Source organism: Erpetoichthys calabaricus, chromosome 6, assembly GCF_900747795.2.
Source record: "Erpetoichthys calabaricus chromosome 6, fErpCal1.3, whole genome shotgun sequence".
Taxonomy (NCBI): Eukaryota; Metazoa; Chordata; class Cladistia; order Polypteriformes; family Polypteridae; genus Erpetoichthys; species Erpetoichthys calabaricus.
The window spans coordinates 122,035,942-122,057,018 of NC_041399.2; the positions used below are offsets into that span (position 1 = coordinate 122,035,942).

At 36.0% G+C, this 21,077-nt stretch overlaps 1 protein-coding gene across 1 annotated transcript in view; it reads left to right on the forward strand.

The window, feature by feature from the left end:
* obscnb (obscurin, cytoskeletal calmodulin and titin-interacting RhoGEF b) overlaps positions 1–21,077 on the forward strand; it is a 565,304-nt gene that overhangs the window by 302,208 nt on the left and 242,019 nt on the right. The window contains exons 46-48 of the mRNA XM_051928767.1: positions 11,609–11,878; positions 14,291–14,560; positions 14,702–14,968. Coding sequence (XP_051784727.1) covers positions 11,609–11,878; positions 14,291–14,560; positions 14,702–14,968 — 807 coding nt within the window. The remainder of the gene's footprint in view (positions 1–11,608; positions 11,879–14,290; positions 14,561–14,701; positions 14,969–21,077) is intronic.

The following is a 21,077-nucleotide window of genomic DNA, read 5'->3' on the forward strand; positions in this document are numbered from 1 at the left end:
GCTTCAAGGCAGACAGTTACTGCAAAAATACACTTTTCGAATCATCATAGACAAACATTCCATCCAGGGCTGCAACAACTAATCGATATAAATCAATAAACCATCCATCCATCCATCCATCCATTTTCCAACCCGCTGAATCCGAACACAGGGTCACGGGGGTCTGCTGGAGCCAATCCCAGCCAACACAGGGCACAAGGCAGGAACCAATCCCGGGCAGGGTGCCAACCCACCGCGGAAATCAATAAACCTGATTATTAAATTCGTTTACAACAATTTTCATTGTCAGTCCTTTCTCATGACCCTTGTGTCAACGACCACCTTGACACCAGGCAGAAATGGAATAAAGCATCTGCTCCACGTGGTTATTCTTAATGCATTCAGCTGGCATGGCCTTCATTACACCAGTGTTTCACAGCATTTATTGTCTCATGAACAAATTTTGTCTTTTTGTAATACATGTCATTCCACTAGCAGTGTGATCGGGTGTTCTCTTTGGTGAAATGAACTCGCTTGGAAATGGCGAAACATTTAACAAAAAAAATTCACAGAATAATAATACAGCACATACATTGGAGAACTGTGACACAGCTATACAGAGAGAAGATGAAAATGGTTTAGAAGGCAACTAAGTAATTTTATAACTCAGCTAAAGAAATAGTGTAAGTGTAACATTTCAAAAATGCTAATGTTATCATTTTTAAAATATGCAGAAAAATTACAGCCCTTATTAAGTGAATAGCTAGAGGTAAAAATATTCTATTTTGAAGGCTTACAGTATATTCTAATTTCAGCAAAAAACAACTTGTCACACTAAGTTTTGAAGAAGAATGCCCAATGCATACCACAGTAGGCAGCTACCCTGACTGAATGTGTCCTAAATATTCTGGTAGCTGACAAGAGACCACTCTCCATGGTGGAGGATGACGAATTTAAGGAAATGATTTGCATGCTCAATCCAGGTTTCACTGTGCTTTCAAGGACACATTTTAATAAACAGATAGAGAGGAAATATCAGAAAACATTTCAACAAGTGAAGACTTGCATTAAATCTACCAACAGCAAACTTGCCATCACCACCGATATACAGTATGGACAATTTGGCAAATGAAGCCTACTTTGGTGTAGCATGGCATTTTACTGGAGAAGACTTGAACATGAAGTCAGTATTCCTTATCACCATACCACTGTAGCTCAAACATACAGCATCCAACATAGTTGACTGATTGGAGAAGGTTGTATGCAGATTTGAAATTCCTCCCAGCAAAATTGTTGCTATTGTGCATGATAGTGGTGCCAATACTGTGGATGCAGCAAACATCTTAGAAGAGAAGCATGGATGGTCCTCTATATGCTGCACTGGTCACACCTTGCAGTTGGTAATTAATTCTGGACTAAAACATCCAGGCCTTTCAAAAGCTATTGGAGCAGCAAGTTGCCTTGTGGAGCATTTACAAAAAAGTGAGCAAGCCTCCACTAAGCTGAAAGAAAAGCAGCTTCAGATTGGAACACCTGAGCACAAATTTATACAGGGATGTAAGCACAAGATGGAACAGTATGTTCTGCATTATTACTTGACTGGTTGACCAAAGGTGGCCCATAACTGCAAAACTGTCTGACCCTGCTGTCACACAGAGAGACAAGAAGTACTTTGACTTAAAAGCTGAACAATGGAGCCTGCTTGAACAGGTTTCCACTGCTCTTAAACCTTTTGAATGTGCCACTGTGTTTCTAAGTGGGGAGAAATATCCTACAATTTCTTCAATACCCCGACTTGTAACAGGGCTCATGAAATCCATAATGGATGCTGTGTTTGAGTCAAGAGCAGTGCAGGCTTTCCAAGTCACTGCTATGGAGCCGCTTCAGTAACGATGCAGGAAGGAGGTCAAAATTTTAGACTCTGCATCAGACACAGTAGTCCTCACTACTGCACTGGACCCAATGTTTAGAAAATTGAATTTTCTGACACCTAAGCAAGTTTTCCTTGTGCAAGCTAAAATACAAACACAGGTACTTGAAGTGAAAAGAGAAGTTGATCACCAACAACATTAGTAAAACAAAATATATGCTGCCAGTACCTCCAACAATAATACAACAGCTCTCACTGTAACTTCATTTGACTCACTACTTGGCTCTGGAAACAGCAGTGAAGAAAATAACAGATGTGGTAACTGAAGAAATCTATGGACAGGTTTTAAGGAATAAGATCCTGACATACTTTGAGGAGAAACAAGCTGCCAAAGAAGAAATCCATAGCATTGGTGGAAGACTAATGAGGCTAGATACCCCACTCTGGCCAGGCTTTCAGACCTGCCTATATATCCTTGCAACCTTCAACACCATCTGAACATCTCTTTTTGGTTGCAGGCAACATAACTTCCAAAAAGAGAGCCAGCCTTAGTCAAGAATGTGTGACCATTCTTGCGTTTTTGCATTGCAACCTCAAACACCTGTAGAACCATTTTAGCTCGCTGGTGACACTAGTGAAGCAATTTAAGAGTTTGTTTTTAAAGCTACCCATGCAGCAGTTTCAACTATAGTTTGCTTTTCTAGCCACTGTTTCAGCAGTTTAAGTAGTATAACTAAAGTTGGTTATGTTTTACTGCAAAAAATAAGTGCGTTGTACTTTAAAGTGTTTTTCACATTTTTTATTCTTATGTTATATATTGTAGTTAGAAGAATTATAATTAACTCTTGCTCGTGTTATGAGAGAAATAATGTAAAAAAATATCAAGAAAAACTTGGTGATAAAAGTAGGGTTTAAAAAAACTGATTGATCGAAAAAATAATCTACAGATTAATCAATTATCAAAATAATGGTTAGTTAAAGCCCAAGTTCCATCCACATTTTTATGAAAGTTAAAAAAATCACAATATTAGAAACACATCTTTTTTGGTGACTTGTTGTGCCTCATTTGTCAATAATAGCTGTACAGTATGTTATGTAACTATTTTAAAGCATGTAGGTCCTACTACTAAAATAATTTTGTTGCTTTTAGGCTAGTAAAATGTTAGCATATTATAATAATCATTAAAACAAGAAAAACTGGCAAGTTATTTACATAACATTATTCCAATTAAAAATGCAGTTTCACATTCTTCCCTTTTTTTCTACAGCTGTAATATTCTAGCATTATCTCAGTTATATAAAGGAATGTATAGATAGATGGATTGACGGATAGATGGGTGGGTGTTAGGGCCTTCTTGTAACTTAAACATTGGGCATTTGTAACCCGCAGGGAACATTTGTAACTTGACATAGTAAATAAACATTTGTAACTTTTAGGGAACTTTTGTAACATGAGTCAGGCATTTTTGTAACAAGATAAGGTCATATTTAATCAAATGTTTAACTGTTTAGGTTAGTTTTCAGCCCATCTCCTAGCCAGAGTGTGCATTTGGTTTAGGCCCTTTGTTCCAATGTAGAATGCAACTCCTAGTGCCCTCATACTGGACAAACAGGGTTTATAAAATCAATTGACTGGTGATATTATGAAGCCTTAGCATTAGATTAAGCATTAGATACAATCAAACCTTAGCATTAGATTAAAGTACTGTGATAATTGGCAATGTGTATTTTGACTTTATATCCTATTTTTTCTATATGACATATACTGCATGCATCAGTGGGACCAGTAGGATGCTTTTCATTACACTCTAAGGTACAGGAACAATATATTAAACAAAAGAACTGCACACGGTTTTCCAGCTGACATTGGAAATGCAAGAAGCATAAACACAGTGAGAGCTGAAGAAGGCATGATGAAGGTTTCACTTCCAGCTGAGAATTTTTACATGCTACTGTAATTAGAAGAGACTCAGCAGGCCAGGGTATTTCTAGTCAATGTGTGTGTGTTTTTAATCAATATTCATAGTACAGAAAACTTGGAAAAATATCACAGACCACTGGCAAAACACTATTGGTGTGGTACAGTATTCTCATGAGTCTATTGGTGGGCCACTTTAACCATTTATTCCTGAAAGTTTGCATTCACTTGATTTGGAGGTTTACCTCTCTCAGGTGTTCATGTTCCCCATATGCCTGCATGGGTTTTCTACCCCATCGCCATGACATGCAGGTTAATTCTAAGTGTTCACTTCAAACTGGAACAGTATATTTGATTGCAGGTGTCTGCTCTGTGTTACCCTACCTATAAATGCTCAATGGACAGGTTCTGTTGGTTGGCATGCTATGTGGGAATAATTAGGAAAAATATTTAGTATAGTACATAAACTACTAATTATATGCCATGTATTAGGTAAAATGCTTAATTTTGCTTGATCTTGATCTGAAATTGAGAGAAGTTTTTTTCAGGTGATTTAGACATTAACGAATAACACTCCCAGGTCATTTTCCACAGAGAATTTTAAATGTAAATGAAGTGTCTAAAATTATAAATTGAATTAGTCCACTGGATCATGGCTGTTACTTTAAAATGAGTTTAACAAGAACACATGAACACTGTTAGAAACCTGTTAAGGATAAATTTCACATTGAGAAGTTGTTCTTCAAACAGAGACCAACAGACAAATGGAATTAGTGACCAAGTAGTTTGGTAGACAGTAGGACTTTAGCGGCCTTTAAAACTAGACTTGTTATTTTGGAAGAATTAAGTGGATAGGACTGGCAAGCTTTGTTGGGCTGAATGGTCTGTTTTAGTCTAGGTTGTTCTAACACAATTCTAACAAAATGTAATTTAAAATATAACACCATAAACCTTTTGGAATACAACAAACAGAGTTACGTGTTGTATATCTATACTAATAAAAGGCAAAGCCCTCACTGACTCACTGACTGACTGACTGACTGACTCATCACTAATTCTCCAACTTCCCGTGTAGGTGGAAGGCTGAAATTTGGCAGGCTCATTCCTTACAGTTTACTTACAAAAGTTAGGCAGGTTTCATTTCGAAATTCAAAGCGTAACGGTCATAACTGGAACCTCTTTTTTGTCCATATACTGTAATGGACTGCAGCTCGATGGCCGTGGGAGGCGGAGTTGCGTATCGCGTCATCACGCCTCCCACGTAATCACGTGAACTGACTGTGAACGCAGTACGTACAAAACAAGGAAGAGCCCCAAAGAGCGCTGAAGAAAACATTCATTACACAATTGAGAAGGCAGCGAAACAATAAGAAGCGAAGCACGGTGTAAACCGTAAGTTTAAATTAAGTTTATAGAAACGCTCCTGCTGCCGTTTGCAATACCATATTCGCGAGATACAAGTTTAATGAGAAGACACGAGATATAAACGAGATTTGGATGACTTTGTAACGGATTAAAAATTGCTGTAGCGAGAAACTTTTAAGTGCCGGGTCTTAGCTAATTAAATTAAGTTCATAGACCTACAAAAGGTTGCCATTGATTTGAGGCAAGATTACTTTTCTCCTGTACAACTATACGTTGCATTCTCATGAGTATGTTTGCACGGCTTGGTCATATTACAACCGGAGTGCTGAACTGACAACGTGGTATACAAAGAGAACTATAACAATCGTAATATATATATATCTATATATATATATATATATATATATATATATATATGTAGATATGTATATATATGTGTGTATATATATATATATATATATATATATATATATATAGATATGAATATATATGTGTATATATATGTAGATATGTATATATATATATAAATGTAGATATGTAAATATATATATGTATATATATGTGTCTGTGTGTGTATATATATATGTGTGTATGTATGTATGTGTATATGTATGTGTATATATATATGTTGATATGTGTGTATATATATGTATATATGTGGATGTGTATATGTATGTATATATATGTATATATATATATATATATATGTATATATGTATATGTATATATATGTTTACGTGTGTCTGTGTGTGTTGTAGCAGTAGAGGCGTGGAGCCACCTCTAACACCCTCAGGTACCACTCCAGACACTGGATAAAAGTCCAAGACTCTTTTATTTTCTTGTACTGTGCACAAAGCACCCTCCACTCCACACTCATATAAACAATAAACTCTCAATACAAATACCAATCCTCCTCGCCCAGACACTTCGCCACCCTACCTCCCAGCTCAGCTCACTGTCTGGGCTTTCCCACAATCCTTTTATACACCCTGACCCGGAGGTGTTCCTGCCCAATCAGTCCACAGTTCCTTTTCCCTTCCGGGTCAGGGTAAACAGTCCTTTTCTTCAACCCGGGAGCACGTCGTTTCTTCCTGTCACGTGACCGTGATGTACTCCCGGGTTATAGGGCACATAAGAGTCCACGAGCCCTCCTACAGCGACTCCTGGTGGCCCCCAAGGTTTCCAGCAGGGCTGTGTATAAAAACTACATAGTCCATGAGGCCCTGCTGGAACTCGGGGCACATCCACGCTGCTGGGAGAGCTCCTCCTGGCGGCCTGGGGGTGAGGGCCGGAGCAAAAAGCCGGCAATCCTTCACAGTGTATATATATATATATATATATATATATATATATATATATATATATACAGTAATCCCTCCTCCATCGCGGGGGTTGCGTTCCAGACCCCCCCGCGAAAGGTGAAAATCCGCGAAGTAGAAACCATATGTTTATATGGTTATTTTTATATTGTTATGCTTGGGTCACAGATTTGCACAGAAACACAGGAAGTTGTAGAGAGACAGGAACATTATTCAAACACTGCAAACAAACATTTGTCTCTTTTTCAAAAGTTTAAACTGTGCTCCATGACAAGATAGAGATGACAGTTCCGCCTCACAATTAAAAGAATGCAAACATATCTTCCTCTTCAAAGGAGTGCGTCAGGAGCAGATAATGTCAGAGAAATAGAGAAAAGCAAACAAATCAATAGAGCTGTTTGGCTTTTAAGTATGCGAAGCACCGTGGCACAAAGCTGTTGAAGGCGGCAGCTCACACCCCCTCCGTTAGGAGCAGAGAAAGAGAGAGAGAGACACATAAAAACAAACAATCAAAAATCAATACGTGCCCTTCGTGCTTTTAAGTATGCGAAGCACCGTGCAGCATGTCGCTTCACGAAGCAGCTGCACAGAAGGGAGCAAAGTGAAGATAATCTTTCAGCATTTTTTGACGAGCGTCCGTATCGTCTAGGTGTGTGAACAGCCCCCCTGCTCAATCCCCCTACGTCAGGATCAGAGAATGTCAGCGCAAGTTGGGTAGCTTCTCAGCCATCTGCCAATAGCGTCCCTTGTATGAAATCAACTGGGCAAACCAACTGAGGAAGCATGTACCAGAAATTAAAAGACCCATTGTCCGCAGAAATCCGCGAACCAGCAAAAAATCCGCGATATATATTTAAATATGCTTACATATAAAATCCGCGATAGAGTGAAGCCGCGAAAGGCGAAGCGCGATATAGCGAGGGATTACTGTATATATATATGACAGCAACACTCATAACAATGACAACACAATTACATTGACAATCATGTTACGTTATTTTTAAAATGTTTCCTTTTCTTTTTCATAACCTCTTTAACACACTACTTCTCCGTTGCGAAGCGCGGGTATTTTGCTAGTGCTACATAATAGTATAGACCCAAAGTCAAGACTGATTTTTCTGCATGGTATAAACACTCTATAAGCATATATGAAAATAATGATTTATATTAATATTATATTTTAATTTTAACAATTAAAATGATTATAATATAAAACTCAACATATAGTGTTTAACACTAGAATCCCTGAAGCCTACGAAAAAACTTGTAATCCTGGTCCACCTAAAATTTCTTTGCACCTCTCCATCAGCATCTTTTGTTTTGCAAATGTGTTGATCAGCACAAGCAGCAAGCAGTCTGCTATCCCATCCCCCCCTTGACAGAGCTCATCTCGGGCAAAAAGTTCTCCCAACTCAAGCCAAGGCTCCTTATCTGTGTGTGAGGTGCCTGGAGTTGTATAGGGTAAATAATACAGTATATTGTTATTTGGAATACATGCATTTCATGTGTATTTCGAGTCTACAAAGATCTGGGTAAGTGTAGGATGAAAAGAAATGCGAGGCAAAAATTGCTGAACACATACCTAAAGCAGAAACTTTTTCCATGTTATACTAATAATAAAATGAAGTGTATAATGTGTGAAGACTTATATATTATATAAACACTTGTACTTTTTTTAAAGAATATAACCAAAGTAAAAAAAAAATCATTCAGTTAGTGAGTTACAAAACCAACCTCAATTGTCAATCGACAGAAAATTAGTACGTATTCCTGGATGGTACAGAGGTATGAGCTGCTGCCTTATAACTGAAAGGTTGCCAGTTTTAGTCTCGGTGCTCCACGTTTTGAGTAGTGAGCTGCTATTATTATTATTTTTATTGTAATATACTAAAAAGTCTACATTTGATTTTAGTCTGTAATACTTGCTGTAAATTTTGGCTACTTGTAAAAGTTAGTGCTTTTTCTTTAATTATTCAGTTTTATTCTCTCAGTGACATTCACGTGGTACAACAAACTTGCCTCTCCTTCTCTGAATTGATGCCATTTATCTTCATTCTTTTCACAAGAGCAGAGTTGACCACAGTTGGTACTGTTGGTGATGCCTGCTCAGAACTATTTGTTGTACCGTCAATCAAAGATATGATGTCCCATGACTGCTATCAGACTGGACAAAGGCAGGATGTAACAACAGACAACTTCTTCACAGCGCTTTCTCTGGCCAATAGACTGCTGCACCGCAATTCAGCTCTGCTTGGCACCTTAAGTAAAATGGAACTTCCACCTGCAGCTAAAGTCACTTTAGTACGCAATAAATTCGCCATGCTAGTGTTTAGATCTGGCACTGCCATGCTGATGGTGTCTATACTCCAAAAAGAAGAATCCTTTGATTTAATTTTTTTTTCAATTTCAAGTAGTATAGAACATCGGTTACCCACTGACTTAAGAGATGTGGGGTGGTATTCTTCCAGTTGATAGGCATGCAAAGATTTTTGTCCAAAATGTTTATGATGAAGAAAGTATCGTTTCCCAAGTAACTTCCATTTATGGGGCACTCTACCGGTCAATGACAGCCCTGAATCCATCTTCTGTAGACAGAATCCTCTGCAGAGCCTTACTGGAAGTGCTGGTTGACAAAGCGCTTTCAAGTTACAAAGATGGCTGAATTTATTTCTTATAAAACACAAAAATCTGAAAATAAAAATGTTTTAGGAAATATAAATGACAAATCATAATAGGCTTAATCACTCCCGTTTGTTCTTAAACAAATAAAATTTGTCATAAAGCAGTTTTCAAAATGCTCACGTAGGGCATAACTGTAATCTCATTAGAAAACAAAAGTATTATTAACTTAAAAAATATAAAACTAAAATTCAATACCACTTGGAGGATTGTTAAAATACAAATATTCTGCACAAACTCTGTAAAAATCAAAGAAATTGGAGATTTGGATCACGAGAAATTAGTATTCTCTTTAGGCACCTTCAAGCAACAGGGCATTTTTGGAGCAATGTGATCAGCAATTTTGAAGGTTGTTGACATCAATTTTCTCATGTCTTCTCCTTGATAACTGCAATTTTTAAACTTTTGTATTATTAACACCACATTAAAGAAATAAAACACAAAAAATAGCCATTAAGTAGAAAAGCTGATTATCATAAATGCAAACAACACCTATCCTGCTCTGAAAAACAGGTTTAGTCATTTTTATGACGCAAAAGAAAGAAAGGTACAAACTAGCCCAATAGTGTATCCATATAGATAGATGGATAGATACATACATACTTTATGGGTCTGATGATTAAAAGTGCTCCAGGGTAACACATCATAGAGAGGATTTGCAGCATTATTGATCTCTAATTTCTAGTGATTTTGGATTAGACCTATTAGTCACCTGACCTCAGTGATCTGTTTATTTAGGTGTCTAGCCATATTTTGGAAAACAATCTTAAATTCAGAACAACATATGTGGCATAAAAATACAATTGATTATGTTGTATCCAGTGTACAATGAAGCATAATACTGTGGGAACCTTATCAGCTGGGACTAAGCAGCTTTTGGAGATTAACTAATATGGGCAGAAAACGGTACTTAAAATATTACAAGGCAATCGATTTTTGTGTGCTAAAAACTGAAGCTTGAGAATGATATTTGACATCACAACAACCATCGTATTTAAAAGTGAGCATTGTATTGGGAACTTATCTGACCATCTTTAAAATGAGGCTAATTAACCTGAAGAGGATGTACAGTATGTAGCACTTTAATAATACTATAACTTTTAGGAAATTAGATTAGGACTGTCTGTTTATCTGAAGTTAAATTTTGTTCTTTGGTTCAGTATAGTCACTATCAAGAACATATCTGTAATTTTCATCTTTCATTTTGGTTTCTATGTAGGACATTATTAATTTTGTTTAATTTTCTATATATTTTATTATCGAGTTCATTTTCTTCACTATTTTGTGAAATTGCTTATATATAATAGGTACTATTATTTTCAAAGCTGGTTTTATATTTGCCACTATTTTGTAGTCCATGGCTTCAGTTATCACCATTCAAATGTTTCCAGCATAGCACTGTTTTATTGTCTCAGACACTCCATAAAAGATAACCATCCACAGAAGAATGAACCTGAACATTTAATCCATTAAGAGAATGACCCTAAAAGAGACTTGTGCTCAAGCAATACTTGAGAATAAAGAACAGATTCTGGTTTGACTTTAGTTTAGTTTTAACTTCAGTTCTGGTTTAGTCATTTTGTTTTGCTAAATTATATAACAACTTTCTCTGTTGAAACTTCAGCTATGAATGGTACTAATTGTTTGCCTTGCTCCTAAAAACACATTTGAAAGTGGTGGGCCACAAGTAGAGTCCTTGAAACATGAATGCCTTAGTGCAAATCTGTCAAGGTTAACAGGCAAATATCACTTCTATCCAGTAAACACCAGCCTCAAAACTTGAAGCTGCTACTGAAAGGTTGGGGGTCTCAGCCTTACTATGCATTAGTGTGATCTGAAAATGTATACAAGAAACATATTTCAGTTTTGGACTTTAAGATATTAGCTGTCATTCAATTAATATTGTACTTAAATTATTCTACCTGAACCTGTATATTTGCAAAAAAACAAAAAGATTGCAATGTGATGTTTAATTATAATTTGTAATCCAGCAACATTTACAAGGTAATGTAACAAACTAGTTTCAATAGTACTATTTTCACTAGTAAAATTAGTTTTAAATCCAATGCTCAGTCTCTAGTGGGATGGTTAATATCACCTCCTTTTCTTCACTTCATCTTCCCTAGGTACTGATTATGTGGATATCTGTAACCATATTTTTCTAGGGATGAGACTTGGTTGATCTTCTTTGGTTTGTTTTCAATAGTTCTGTCTTTTTAAACTTTGGCTGGGGTAAACTTTGGGAAGAAAACAAAATACATCCTGAGGTGTCAGATGTTTAAGGAAATACAATTTTAGTTTACCCACACAATTCCTAGAATAGTGAAATAAATATTTTATTACATACAGTAAAACAAAATGCTTGACTTGAAATCCATATAAGTTTATTCATAACAGTTTTCAGAATTTTCATCTTTGAATCCTAGAATGTTGAAAAAAATTGTTTTAAAGAAAATACTTTTTTTGCCTTGTTTACAGAACTAGATGTTGTAATTGTGAAAGGCCTGGAGAGTCAAACAGTGTATGAAGAAGAGAATGCTTATTTCCGTTGTTATGTGTCTCACGAGAATGTAACTGATGCCCAGTGGAAGCTCAAGGACATTCCACTACAGAATAATGAGATGAATGAAATCACTGTGGAGGGGAAAATACATACCCTGACACTCAAGAATGTCAGTCTTGATGATTCTGGCATTGTCGTCTTCAACATTGGGCCATACACATCCACAGCTGAGCTAAAAGTCAAAGGTGATGTACTGTGTCATAATTTAAGTAATACAGTAGTCTGTAGAGGGGATGTAATCCTTCCATGCAGTTTATCAAGAACAAAAACCTATGGCTAATGTTGAAACATGAAACATTTTGTTACCTATGCCATTTGTTTGTTGGAGTTCCACTTCAATTAATGTGTTATAGAAAACAAAAGCTTTTCACAACAGACTTGCATTCATTTTTAGTTGTTGAATCAAATTTATATTACCAAGGAAAATTTTATTTCAAATAGAAATAAAGAAAATTGGTTGTGTGCAATTTACACTAGAATAAATGTACTTTTGAAAATAAAACCAATGAGCCACATTTTAGATATTTACAATAAATAGTGTTCCAGTCATTAATTAACCAGAGAGCTTCAACCAGAACTGATCTGTATTATATGTAAATTTATAATTTATTTATCTATGGTGAACTTAATGATTTTGTGAGGTTTACCCTTTGCATGATGGTTTTCACCAGGTGCTTTAGGTTTCTCATAATATCCTAAAGATATGTGTATTCCGACTTATCTAGACTTCAAATTAACTTTGTGTTAATGTCTGAGAAAGAATTAGTATACCCTACAATGGCCTGACACTCTACTCAATAGCTGATTTCTGCTTAGTGGCTACTGCTGGGATGGGATCTTTCTCCCTGTGCCTCTAAGACTTGATTAAGTCTGTTTATAAATCAATTCAAAATATTAATTTACAAGAAGGACAAATATAGTAGTCACTTGACATGTTCTTAGATTAGGTTCCCTGAACTCACTTGTACATTTTTTATTGTTATAACTTTTGGCAATATGTGCGACTATACAGGCATTGGTACATTTTATATCTCTTAACTAATATCTGCAACTCTACTTCAGTTCAAAGTAAATCCTTCATAAATAAAACTCATAATGCTGAAGCACCCAGAAGTTTGACTTAATTTTTTTGGTAATATTTCCTGACCCATGTGGGGTTAGCACTATCATCTGGAAATTAGTGTTTGCAGATGGGGCATGGGTTCGTGTAGGCAGTATTCAGGGATATTTGATATTATGTCATTGGGTCATTTCCCACTGGTATGTGCTATCTAATTTTGATCACATTAGTAAAAAATGCTCTCAAATAAAATATGAATAGTAAAATCTTAAAAAGTCATACATGTGGAGATTATTATAGAATAAAACAAAAAAGACAGACAGAGTGAGACAGACGTTACATCTGGTCTTGGGATTCTGAATCTCTGCCTGGGATAAATTCTAGCCTGCCTGATTTGCAGATAGAGCATTATCTATTTTTAAATTATTATTAAGATTTTGTTTTATATTTATGAAATGTTGGTCTGTGAGCATATGTTCTTAATTTAGAAGCCTTCTTAGATCAGGATAGACAGGTGTGATGTCAAGTTTTGTTATGGTTTTCTTTTTTATTTTGCATTAATGAAGCCATAACTATTTCAACAATTACCAGCCCCATTACAGAGGTAATGCTCTACCAGGAAGAGCTAGTGCATTGATAAACATTTATGTTCTTCTTAGTATATTACACTGTTTGAATATTAAACTCAAATATTTCTATGACAACCAAGCTACCATCTTTCCCTTTTTTTATTGATTTTTTAATGACATTGCAATAAATTAATTTACAATGATATATCTTATTCCAAACAAATATGACATTCTCTTCCTACCTAGTGAGAGAGCAAGTAAATCATAAGATTTTAGTATAATGTAATCACTCTTTGAGGCATCATAAATGTTACAACAGATTCTGCAAGCTTAATTAATTTACAACAAAATTAATAAATGCCAAACTTTAGAATAGCATTGGAGAGTTTCTTAAAAACTGAATTTTTAAGTAAAATTTAAATGTAGAGTATTTTACTGCAATATATATTTCATTAATTAGTGGAGTCCAAAGTGAGGTGTTACCCCCTCCACCTTTTCACTATCTTATCAAAATAACAAGAATATAGTATTCAAATGAATGTTTAGTGAGCCACTGGTCTGTTGAGAATTTTTCAAACTCTAATCAAGAGTGATACTGTATTTGGGGTCAGATGCTCTCTCTGAAAGTGCTGGTGTTCCTGGATATTGACAAAACTCAGTAGGGAATGGACATGTTTTGAAACACGCCTGTTGTCTTTCTGTGGCTAACACATCATAATAGTTTCATATTTAACCATTATACTTAAAAGAATCATTTTTGTATTAAATGCAATTTACTTGTGAAGTTTATGCAGTTACCTTTTCTGTGAATATAATGTATCATTATTGACTTCTACTGTATAAACTATATTTAAAACAATTTGGCTAGTTTATTAGATTTTGTACCTAAATAAGAAAAATAAAATAAAAATTAAACATTTTGGCATCTTCACCTTGTAAATCTAACAAAGGTTTGCTTTGCATTTTAGGCCCACCAGTGTGGTTTACTCGAACATTGTGTAACACAGTGGTTGAGGAAGGTGGAACAGCTTCACTTACCTGTGAACTCTCTCAGTCAAAAGGTGTCACTGTCGACTGGAGAAAAGACAATATGATTATTTACCCCAGCAGCAAGTACCAGATCACCCAAGATGGAGCAGTTCACACACTTTACATTCATCAGGTTACCTCTGAAGATACAGGCCATTACATTTGTGATACTGGTGAACAACAGAGTGAAGCCAGTTTAAGCGTTAAAGGTCTGAAACATTTGGCAGTGTTCTCTTTAATTCTATCTCAGTTACTGTTGCTGGTTTTGTAAAGATACTTCTCATATGAATCTTGTCTTATTGATTTTGTCACAAGAACCAAGGTGATTACACTTTTTGTCTTCTTCCTAGCATTGCCTATCATCTTCAGACAAGAACTCCAGAATCAGGAGGCTCAGGAAGGTAGCAGTATTATCTTTCACTGTGAACTTTCAAAGGCTGGTGTCCAGGTGCTTTGGAGGAAAGATGGAGTGCTACTTCAACCAAGTGATAAATATATGATGAAACAGGATGGTCCTTTTGTTGAACTCCTGGTTAATAATATACAATATGAGGATGCTGGAAACTATACCTGTTATACAGGAGACAATCAGTCAACTGCGTTTATCCATGTCAAAGGTCAGTGTACTTGGGGAAAAAAACTGGGGTGAAATACATAGGGAGAATTGTTATGTAGTAAGAGAGATGTACTATATTTTCTAGTCTTGACCATCTCTCTACACTTTAACACTAGAATCATCTAAACCTAGGAAAAACATATAACACCCAGATAAACCACTTGAGCACTGAGAATGTTCTTTGCGACTTGAGCTGTGGTGGGGGGAATAGCAGGCTGCTTGCTGCTTGTGCTGATTGACACATTTACAACGCAAAAGACGCTGGGGAAAGTTGCAAAGGAATTTAAGATGGGCCAGGATTACGAGTTGTGAAACAATTTATTAGTGCTGTTTCATGTCATTTTTTGAAAGAAATGCCTAGATACTGCATGGTTAAACATCATAGGATTTTTGATGATTAAAAATCAATAAGACACCCACTTGAGAGAATGCCATAATATCGTGGGATATGAAAAGTACATTTTTAACTTGGTGTAAAGAACAGCTTGGACCCTTGCCCAGCTGGGACACCCTTGTTGTGGAAGGACAGGATGAAGCAGCATGGACTGTGAATTGCTTCCAACATATCCAGAAATGCTCCCTGGGCAAGCCTTTGGGACAGCAGAAGTACTTCCGGGGATAACTTAAAGAGAATTGCTTACCACTGCTCCAAGTGGCAGGATTGGGAGGAGGTAGACAAGGCTTGCGTGGAGGCAGTGACAGAGAGAGAGAGAGAGAGAGAGAGAAGACAGAGAGATGCTTTATTGTGGCTATGCTTTGCATCTGTGCTTGGTGCTGTGATGCTTACCTGAAAGGTTTCCCATGATACAGAATAAAGAATCTTCTTGTTTATGGCAAACTTGTGTCTGTCTGAGCCTGTGTTGTGTCGGGTGTTTCGGGAGCTGGAGTGACCCCTGGTGGCCACAGGGGTTAATTGTCAGTTTTGCCTTTAATCCTGAAATTCCTACTTTATTTGCCATACCTATCTCTGTTGTAATGAGAAGCTTCTCTGGCCTTTAGACTTCTATCAAAGTAAATTTAGCTCACGTGTTTTAAGAAGCTGAATACTACAATTAATTGATAAAAACAAGGATTATAGAAGTATGATAAATGCATATGTATTTTGATATATAAGACTGGACATAGACAGACTAGATAGACAAAAATATCACATATAGGCTAGCTGTGTACTGGTTATTTAGAATTCACAGATAAATAGTTTTATAATAGCAAGTCTTTATGGATGATGTCCTGTGTTCAAGTGGGAGATTCTTCATGCACTGGAGTGAACTCTTCCTATTTGCTGCATGATCCTTGCCAGCGCTGTGCTGCTACTTCCTCAGCTTGCCTTCTGTTGTCTTTTGTAACTTCATAGGGAAAAGGCATTACTCTTTTTGGCCCAACAGTTTAGATGCAAATGTTCCTTCCTGAAATGATGGCTTCTCACCTTTGTTAGACTATTGGCACACAGGTTTAGCTTGATAGACTGGGTTTCACTTCAGGTTCATGAAGAGAAGAATCTGTTGCTTTCATTTCTCCCAGAAAAAGTGGCTCAAAACTTCTTAGGTTTCAATAACCAAGTTTCAGAGGGTCATTTTGCATGTTTCCCTCTCCCTGACAGAATCCCTGAGAGAGTGCCCCAGAGAATCCCTGAATTTCTCTTAACTTGCTGTTCTAGCCTCCCTTTGCTTCTTCTCACTACTTTCAAAGATGTAGTGCATATGGTTTTAAAAGGAAGGATGAACCTTCTCCTGATTGGATTAAAGCCCAAAATCTGTGTTTTTTACAAGGTGAGGACTTCTGCCCATCCTAGTTGTCATTCCTTAAATTATAGGTCTTTGTCCTTGCTTGAGTCCATTTCATGCCTTCAGGCTCAAGAGGTCTGCAGAGGGGCCTCTGGAAAGATGTCAGTGCACCTCTGATTTAGACATTTGCTATCAGATAAAGTCCAGGCAGGTCCTGGTACAAACTGGACTTCAGTCAATTAGTTTGGAATGCAAGTGTGAGAAGGCACAGCTGCATCCCTGTTAACGCTGCTTTCTTAGCAGACCTAGTGCGCCACTAATGCCTAGCAGATTGGGCAATGCCCACTTTATCCTACACTAGTAATACGCTCAGCTTTTTTTTCTTGCATTAGCTCAACTGTGTTAGTTGTCTAGTCTTTAAGAAATGACTCCAGTGATTTATTTTTTAATAATAATAATCTGTATTTTTAAGGTCTTCTTTTAAGTTAATTGGGATTTGGAAATGTGATAAATGTAAATATATACAGTATATCCTTTTTACTTTTTGTTTAATTTTTGAAGTGTTGATATTTTGTAACATTATTTTTTATTTTTCCTAATATGCAATTTTGTTTGTCATAGACATGTCCATTTAGTTGCTACATTGCCAGGATGCAGCAAGATCTCAGAATTATCAATCTGTGATGTCACTAGCACAACAGTATAAAAATCGACATCACATTCCTCTAATTTTGCAAGTTTGTGGATAAATACAAAAATGAATAATGACTGCTTTCTTGAGGTTCTGCAACATTTTTTATGATTTGTCATTGTGTATTTGGGTTTGGTGAAAGGCATAGGTAGCACGAGGGTTTTTGATCTTTGGAATGGTAAACAATTTACAAGATTGTCTGTTGATTAGGTTTTAGTGTTAGATCTTCTTTTTTCCTTGTTGCTAACTCTAGCATGACATTTTGGTTTTCAGTTTTGTGTCTGTTTCTTGGTCCCTTCCTGATTAAACTATTTCCTCTTCAGAATAAATTCATTATATTATTCAATATATTATTAATATTTGCATACACAGTCCAACCTGTAAAATCTTATTAAGATTTATTGACTATGTCTTCTAAGTGTTTGTATATGCATTACTTGCTATGTAATACCCATATGTTAACCTTTAATTTTTGCTTTGAATTAACTTCAAAAGGTTGATACAAGTAAATGTTTCATCACATATTGTATGAATTCTGTTTAAGAGATGTGCTCTTTAGGGAAAAGTGTAGACATGTTGCTTCTTGCCCATTCAGATAAGGCCTCCTCTGTGTCATTCTGATGGTACACAAATATTTTCTAACATGACTTTTCCTGTGACCTTATTTTATCTTTTTCAAAAGATCACAACTTGTTTTTCGTTTTCCTTTGCATTTCCCATTCTATTTTGTAATGCAGGAATTGCAGTATTACTTTTAGTTCAACTTTAGCCTTAAATTAGAGTAAGCACCTAATTTTTAATAAAAGGTGTTAGCACTTCATTTATATCTTTCCATAGTAATGAGTTGGGAACCACATACAGATTTCTTCACTTTTCTGTCTCATGCCAAAACATTTCTTGACTTTACACTAGTAAATATATGTTCTGTACTGTTTAATACCTGTTCTGCACAGTTTAATACTAGATTCTCACTTACAACTAAAGCATTCCATTAACAAGTTTTAATTGTTTTGCTTATACTGTCACAAAGTAGCTAACAGGCTGGAATACTGTAAATGTAGCACAAAGCAATAAAAAAGAATGATGAATAAATATTAAAAAGGCATGTAAGTTACTGAAGTTTTGACTGTATGCATTTTACAGCCTACTAGAACACATAAAACCATATTGGATAAAAACATTTTCCAAAGCACATCAGTTGCCCCCAGTTCACACACCATTCATGGAAATAGAGTAGATGGCAGGTATATGCACTCCATGCAGGTGAAATCCTTATAGTCAGAAATTATGAAGACTAAAATTTGGGCTTTGTATGATGTAACTGTGTCTGACAACAGAAAACAATATCAGAAAGCATGTATGAGTGCCAATACTAACTTCAAAGGATTTGTGCCTTTGAAGAATTTTGAATTGCTTTTACATTTATGAACAAATACTAATCAAAGCATTGTGATGCCTGAAAACCAAAACATGCAGTACATCTACACTTAACTCACAGTTAATGGTAACACTTTAAAATTGGACTTTAAAGAGCTTGTTTTAGTATGTTAACTTTTCATCTATTATATTACACAAGTAAAGCTCCTTTTACATCTAGGTGACAAATGCACCTTCAGTTGTGCATGTCCTTTATTGTTGTAATTTTTATTAAGACAGAACAAATAATTTATTAAGGTTTTTTAAACAACAATTGGTAAGTAACACATACTGTTGCATAGCTCCTATTTTAAAATGTTAGTTTCTAGAGTAATTGGTAGACGGATAATTGCAAACTCTTCAGTTTGATTTTTTTCCATCAACCTGCTTGCCATCTTAGGGTTTCACTGTCACTAAATGATGCTTGTGATTTTAATAAATCTTAATCATAATTATCCATATACAAAATGTAAGTGCAGAACAGAGAAGAAAAGCATTCTGAGAGTTGCTAAAAGCACTTTAGTATCTAATTGTAAACTGAAAATGTAATACTGTATTGAGTATTTGTTTACTATTACAAGCACTCCCAAAGCATGTTTTCCTCAAAATGAATTTACAAGAAAATAAAAAAAAATGAATTTACAAGAAAATATGTTCAAAAAATACCATAAATGAGTACTTTGCATCCCTTGCAGGAACTGAGTAATAAAATAACAATGAGAAATAATAAGAACTAATTTCTTGCTATACTTTGTGCAAGATCCTTATAGTATAAAATTGATATTGTCTGCCTACCTCTGGCTGTATCTTTTTAAGTTGAAATTTTTATATTGGAATTTTAGTTTTCCTAAGAAATACTGTATTGAAAGACAAACTAGCTACAAGTATAAAATAGCATATTTTGCTCCTAAAAACTTTGTGTTTGGGTGCAGATAAGGAACCATGTGGGAATTTTTACACCTTTTTTCCCTTTCAAAGGGTTTTTTGCTTTCATTTTACCCACAGAGGAGCAAAAGCAGCTCAGTGTTTAGGAAAAGTTACTTGTACTTGTACTTGCTCTTGTTATTTGAATTCAGACTAGTATCAGAGACACAGGGCAGTAAGCAGCAGTAGCTGGCACCAGCATCTCTGTAAGTAAATAACTGGTATAGTAGAGACAAATACAAATAGTTATAAGTAATGAGGTAAAGAGAAAGACTAAGCTGTATATGGTAAATGTGTTTTTCTTAGTAAGAAAGAAAAAGTGTGTAAAAATATTTACTAGATTGAACATTTATTAAGGTCAAGAAAGTAGAGTAGTTAAGAGGGTGACAGCGTAAGGGTTCTTTAATATGAAGGAATACAAACACAAATGATGTGAATGGAGAGTTTTAAAGTAAGGAATAAGAGAGGCGCAAAGTTGGGAGAACAGACAGAAATGCAAAGTTAACCTTATAGAAGGACAAACAACAGGCAAATGAGGGGGAGAATATTATAGGAGCTTATGGGGTCAGAAAGTGAAAAATAAATGTAGCAGTTCTTTAATCTAATTATTTGCCTTATTTCTTAGTTTTACCATTTAAGTGAAATTATTTAATTTTAATAAAAATAAAAAGGATGGTTTTTAGGAGTCTGTCTTCTATAGGGCCACATCTGCAGGATATGCCAGCTGATGAACCACCTCGAGCTCAAGGTCTCTGAATTGGAAGAGGAGTTAGCTGGCCTACGTTGTAGTGGAGAATTGGTGAACCTTGCCCAGGTGTCATTTAGAGAGGTAGTGTGCTCCCCTAAGTTGGTGTGGCAGGAGACTCCAGACCAGACAGGTAGAGGTAGGTGGGACACAGTCACAAGGCGTAAGTAAAGAGTGCACATTGTACAGGAGCATCAACCCCAGAAATGGAACTGTAAAACTGTTTTCAGGTCCTTGCGAATCTGAACAGCATCTCTGAGATACTGAGGTGGTAGGCAGGCATGAGGAGCCCCAGAGGGATTTTTCAAAACCAGTTCCCAGAAAGAGAGATCTAGAGACAGAGTCTTGAACAATGTGTTGCCATCCAGCTGCACAGGTGGGAGAGCTCCCGGGAAAGGTTGATAGGCTCTTGGCCTGAGCAGGGGAGGATCCAATTGTCATTGTCCATGTTTGAGCAAAGACATTGTGAAAATAATCAGCCTTAACACACAGAAAAAGGTTTGGGGCAGCCACCCATATACTTAATCCCAGGCTGCAAAAAGGCAAATACATGCAAAGTTGTGAACAGGTCTGAGTTCAAAACAGAACTGATGTAAGAAGACACTATATA